The sequence below is a fragment of the Cryptomeria japonica genome, chromosome 7 (assembly GCF_030272615.1).
Source record: "Cryptomeria japonica chromosome 7, Sugi_1.0, whole genome shotgun sequence".
NCBI lineage: Eukaryota > Viridiplantae > Streptophyta > Pinopsida > Cupressales > Cupressaceae > Cryptomeria > Cryptomeria japonica.
In genome coordinates, this window is record NC_081411.1 from 513,053,738 (window position 1) to 513,059,923 (window position 6,186).

Here is a 6,186-nt window from a genome sequence, read left to right on the forward strand (position 1 = left end):
GAAATCACTTGCAATCAACCAATGGGCATTGGCATTATTTTGTATTAGAGAAGATATGTCATTCTAGAGAGTTAGTCTACCCGATCTAACATTGGGGGCGTAAACATTAACGAGAAGGCATGAGTCCATCGGGGAAGAGAGTTCAAAGACCAAAAGGTTGGCTGAGGAGGATAGAAGACTGCTAGAAAAATGGGAGGGGTACCACATGGTAACCAAGCCACCAGAGGCTCTAGTAGCATCACTGATAACAAACTTAGCACCAGGCCAAATTTTCCCAACAACAAGAGAAAATGAAGACATAGACATCTTAACATCTTGGAGAAGAAGGACCATAATTTTATTTTCAAAAATACACTTCTTAAGAGCATATTGCTTATGGGGGTTGTTGAGGTCCCTCATGTTCCATGAGAGGACCTTCATTTATTACATTTTATGGACGTCTCCAAGGTTTGTTGCCTGCCATTGGCAATATCCCTTGTTGCTTCCTTTTGTCTCAATAGTCTTTGTGATGGTCGACCCGCTTTAAGGTTCATCCCCACATCAAGCTTTGCATTCCTGGTCTTGCATCTTTAAGTAATCCAACCCTCGTCAACAAGAGTTATGCAACCACTGGATGACGCACCAAGAGCACCGGGTGAGAGGATACCCTGGATCAGAGTGGGAAACACCAACTAGGAGAAAGCTATCTCTGGGGTGAGAGTGGGGTCCCTCACAATCTGGCCATCTTCCAGTTGATCAACCAGTGAAACCGAGTTGGCCGTCAGGGAGATGCACTGTTCTTTCAAGGCCGATTTAGAGGCTTCATCCACATGCTTTGTAGGAGATTTGAGAAGGTTGTTAATACTCTCAGCAAAGGGGTATTCTTCCATAACTGGGTCCTCGACTGCAGGGGGAGGCAGGTCTAGGCCAGGAGTAGGAGTCACAACAAGCCCCACAACCGAGTCTTGATGAATAATAGGAGCATTTGGCACAAGGTCTTCAACCACGGTTGAGTCCTTAAGCTTAAGAGGCAAGGGGGCCAAAGCTTTACATTGGGAAATAATATGCCCAGATTTGTGGCATTTTTGGCTGAAGAGGGTGGCATTTTCATAAACCAGGGCTTGAGTCAAGCTACAAAGCCTGGATTCGAGGGTTATAAAGTTGGGGAGATTCATGGTCACAATAGCTTGAACATAGAAACAAGCATATACCAGGCGTGATTTGGCTCTGGTGATATCATCAACACCAACAAAATGACCAAAGGAATTCCCAATCCATTTAAAGATGGACTCATCCCAGTATTCAAGGGGAAGCCCTGGGAGCCGAACCCATACCGGAGCAGTTTTATGTAAATCAGTTGCTGGTTCGAAGCCATCCTTCCAACGACAGAGGGATAGGTTGTTTCGACCATAGGACCAACATCTAGAGAGGACAAGAGCGACATCCTCCTCAGCAGTGAATTTGAAGAGGAAGAGGGCTCCAAACATGGCACTAACAGAAACACTCCATTTCAGTTTCCATTTGTCCTTGACCCATTTTCTGACCATCTCCACCATGGGGCGTAGGTAGAAGAATTTTCCCACCAGAGTATTAGCCATGTTCTACAAAATGCGGTCCAGAACAACGTCAGGAAGCTCTAAAGACGTTCCCTCCTCAGTTTGCGAGTAGACGAGGATGATGTTGGGGTCCACAGTCTCAGTGTTTCCAACCAACATATTTTTCCATCCTTTGAGATTCGTGTTAACAAAAGGAGGTTCCATGATATTTTGTTTATCATGAACAACCAACATGTCAGGAATAGGATCAGAAACCACGAGTGTGGCCAGAGAGCTCTCCGAAGAAGAATCATCAATCTGAAACATAGCCGGATCGGAGGGAGGATCCACCGTGGGACCAGGAGAGGATGTGATAGATAGTGTCAGCATCGCAAAGTCCAAAACAAGGTCCGTAGGTGGTGGGGGAAGATCCCCACCAGCAAACTCCACCATGAATAACAGGGGTTTGAATTTTGAACTAGCAGAGCGGGAGAGCAATTAACTGTCAGATAATTTTTGGTAGCTTGTTCTAACTTCATGATTTCTCTATAACTTCATGAAGTGAGCTAATGTTTTCTCTATAATTTACTCCAATTTAACTCCTAAGTGATCAAAGGGAAGATTACTCGAACTCATATTAAGGTGAGAATCCACTTATAACTTATTTCATCACTCAAGCTAAGATTCCTTAAACATTCACAAAATATGAGTACTAGAATTAAGATTATGCAACATGAGGTTGAGTTTAACAACATCTTGTGAAAAGATAACAATTTTTATTCTATTTCCATTGCTAAAACTATTTGCTTTTCAAGAATTTACTTACATCTTAATTAATACAAAAGTTCATCCAAAATAAATTATACCCTTTTAGGTTGTATGAAGATTCAACTATGAAATTCACATCTAATTTCTAAACGCTAATTAAATTTATCTTTAGTTACTTGTAATTTAAATGTGACTTCTCCCTTTTTCTAGTCTTAAGGTTCTTTTGTAACTAGAAGGTAAATGTTTTAGCCTTGCATATTATATTTTAAATTTAAGAAACAATCTTCTTGAATTGAGGGAAAACTTTTAACTAAACAATATTCCATATTTCTTGAAGTACAAAAAGAGGGTAACTATGAGTCTAACACATTCAGTGGATAGGTAAAATCTCTAACCTTTAATTCTTGCACCAATCAAAAATATTACACGCCATCTTGATTACTCATAAGTAAGAGACTTAATTTGAATGTATTGATCTATCTACTAAAAATTTATCCAAGGTTGGCTAGTGATTCTTAATGAAGGGAAAACAATACTTTTTTCAATAATTCCATTAACTATGCAAAGCTTACCAAGATGCATCATAAATTATTTGTTTTCCTAATTCAAACTAATTTATTCAATAAGAAGGTTTAACCACTATATTAAGGTAAAGAGAGCATCTTAATGTTGATTATCCATCTAACTCCCATAAGTATTAGTTAGTCATTTGTCTCTTGCAAAATTACTCTTGATATCCAAAAGGTTGTCTTATCCCACATTAGGGAGATGATAAATTCTAAGAAAATTTATTGAAGGAAAGGTCCAAAATTTACAATTTCATTCCCAAATAAATTTTAACTGCCAAATATTCAAATTAATTTAGATAAGATGAATCTCTTACAACTATTAAATATAAATTAAGTCTAATGATATAAACCCTAAATTCTTAATTCTAACAAATATATTTTAAATAAAATTATAATTAACACCCAAATATAATTTATTTAATAACAAAATTAATGTTAAACAAAAATTTTTTCAAGTATTAATAATCTATATTTATAATTGATAAATCAACTTTATATTAACAATCTTTATTTATAAACTAATTTATAAAAAACAATTTCGTATTAACAAATCTTTATTTATAAACTAATTTATAAAAATCAATTATATATTTCGTATTAGCAAATCTTTATTCATAAACTAATTTATAAAAATTAATTATATATTATTATTTTAACAAATCTTTATTTATAAAATAAATCAATTTTATAATCAAATTTATCATATCGAACTCAAAAATATTTAATAAAATTTAATACATTAGTGGATTAATAACTAAGTCGGTTATTATCACGAGAGAGGATGAGGAGAGGAACTTTGTACTTTGTTTTAGGCGGGAAACCCTGTGCTGGCCCTGCAATCCAAGATGCTAGTGGTAAGGATGGATCACATGAAGCTCCTGAGTCTGCAGATCCTCAAGAGGATGGCAAGGATCCAGTCATTGGGGACCCACAAGGGGGTGACAAACCCTTGGATCCAGATGGAGGGGGAACAACACGTGATGGAGATTTCTCAAGGAAGGGGCTCATTCGAGTGGACACGTCTCGCCCCTGGTCCTCCCTGTTTGGCGTCAAACCATGCGAGAAGTCTTCTCTCCCTGAGGTATGCAATATTTCTGACCCTGAGAAAGGGAAATTTTCTATTGAAGTCCCGGATCCAGTTATCAAGCCCAATATTGCTTTGATGGCCTTGACTCTGGTTGGTAAATTTCTAGGTCTTAGGTCTAATATTGATATGGTTAGGGAGTATACTAGAAAAAAAGGGTTCTTAAGGGACAGGTGGAAATTACAGCTATGCTGAAAGGGGCTCTTTCCCTTAACTTTTCCTGTGAAGAAGATATGACTAAGATTCTTTGTGGCCGTCCCTGGGTGATTGGGAAAACTGCTTTGGCGCTTCAAAAGTGGTCGCTATTGCTGGATCTTAATGCTCCCTTCTTTTCTCAAGCATATGTTTGGTTAAGACTCTTGGGTCTACCCCTGGAATTTTGGGTTGAAGATGTCTTTAATGGTTTGGCTTGTTCCTTTGGTGAACTCCTCTCCATTGATCCCACTATAGCTGCCAAAAGATGACTTTCCTATGCAAGAATTTGTGTGGGTGTCTCTCAAGGAACGAATATGCCTCTCTCCATTGAGATTAACTCTAGGCTTGGGAAATGGATCCAACCATTAGAATATGAGAGCGTTCCTTTTGCTTGTTTCCATTGCAAAAAATTTGGACATATTGCCAAGAAATGCCCCCTGCAGGTAGAAAAGGAGAAAGCTAGAAAAGATAAGAGGTTGCAGTGGAAAGCTAAAAATACCAACAAGAAGGAAATAGAGATCTAGAATGCCATTGTTCCTGACACCTTTGTTCAGAAGGAAAATGATAATAAGGTGTGTACCAAGGAATCTAAGAAGGAAGATCTCGAAGGCGACTAGGCCAGATCTGACGAAGGAGAAAAGCCTAGCCTTAACTGTGATGAGTAGAAGGATGAAGACCTAGAGGAAGGTGAAATCCATGTTGTTCTGCATGCTAACAATGTGGAGGAGGATTCAAACTCTGTTTCCAAGGACTCGAATAATGAGCAGCCTTATCCTAGCTTTGAAGATGCCCAACAATGCAATATTCTTGGTGGAAACTCATCTTCTGAATCCCAGAATGAGTATGTTAATACCACTTTTCCGTTGTCACTGACAACTTCTCTTCTCAATATTATCTCTAAATGGGAAGATGAAGAAGGAAAACCTAATGCTTTGCAAAAATCTCTTGCCTTGAACCCTATGGATGATGAAATCCAGATCAATGATGTTATAGAGAAAAAGCGGGTAGGAAAAAAGGGCCCCAAATCTACACCCCAGACTACTCCTGTGAAAACCAGGGGAGGACCAAAGCTGATGTAGGTTCAAATCCAGTAACTCCAGGAAAGAGATCAACACTCAAATGAGGGATGGAAGCCAATAAGAATATAGTGGATGGTACCTAGTTAGCCATCCATGAGGTATGCTCTTTTAAATGATTATGAAGATCATTTCATGGAACATTCGCAGACTCAATGGTTTGCATAAACAAGAAATATTGAGGAACTTAGTCAAGGATCATAAACCCAATATTTTTCTAATTCAAGAAACTAAAATGCCTAAGGAGAAAGTGGAAAAAATCAAAGTGTTTAAGAACCGTGCAGTTTTTGGGGGTAGCTTGGATGGTGCCTTTGGAGTTATTGCTCTCTTTTGGAACCTTCAGCATGTCCAGGAAAATCTTATTTGGCTTGACAATAATATGATGTTTGTAAGATTTCATCACATTAAAGATGGGACTACTTGGATTTTATCTAATATATATGCCCCGAATTCTAAACTAGGAAGATGTAGATTCTAAAAAAAGTTAGATTCTATTAGATCTCAGTTCAGCTCTGAAGGTTGGCTACTGATGGGAGACTTTAGCACTCCCCCCAAGGAGAATGAGAAATTTGGGGGAATTCCTTCTCAGCTTGATAGTAGGATGGACTTGATGAACTTCATTGATAATCAGGCGCTTCATAATGTGGATATGCAAGATGCTAATTTTACCTGGACTAATAGAAGAATCAACTCTGATCTGATCCAAGTGAGACTTGACAGGGCCCTTATCTCTAATGATTGGTTCAATCATTACACTTGTTCCTTAAATGTGCTTCCTCGTATTGGCTCGGACCACTATCCGATTTCTTTTGTTGCAGACCCCATCTCTGGGAGGAGAAATTTGCCCTTCAGATTTGAAAAAATGTGGATGAGCCACCCCAAGCTTGAGGAAGCTATCAATGATTGGTGGAATATTTTGATGGAGGGATCTACCATCTTTCAAGTGGCCAAAAAGTTAAGGAATTTTAAGGACAAGGTTA

The 6,186-nt window shown here is 38.3% G+C and overlaps 1 protein-coding gene across 1 annotated transcript; it reads right to left on the reverse strand.

Annotated features, from left to right (window-relative positions):
• Positions 1–671: 671 nt before the first annotated feature.
• Positions 672–1,577, reverse strand: LOC131054539 (uncharacterized). The gene has a single exon (XM_057989069.2). The coding sequence runs from the start codon at positions 1,575–1,577 to the stop codon at positions 672–674; it is 906 nt and encodes a 301-aa protein (XP_057845052.2).
• Positions 1,578–6,186: the final 4,609 nt, after the last annotated feature.

Bases quoted from the DNA above. Each gene is read 5' to 3' on its own strand.
- LOC131054539 (XM_057989069.2), bottom strand. From the start codon at position 1,577: ATGGCTAATACTCTGGTGGGAAAATTCTTCTACCTACGCCCCATGGTG.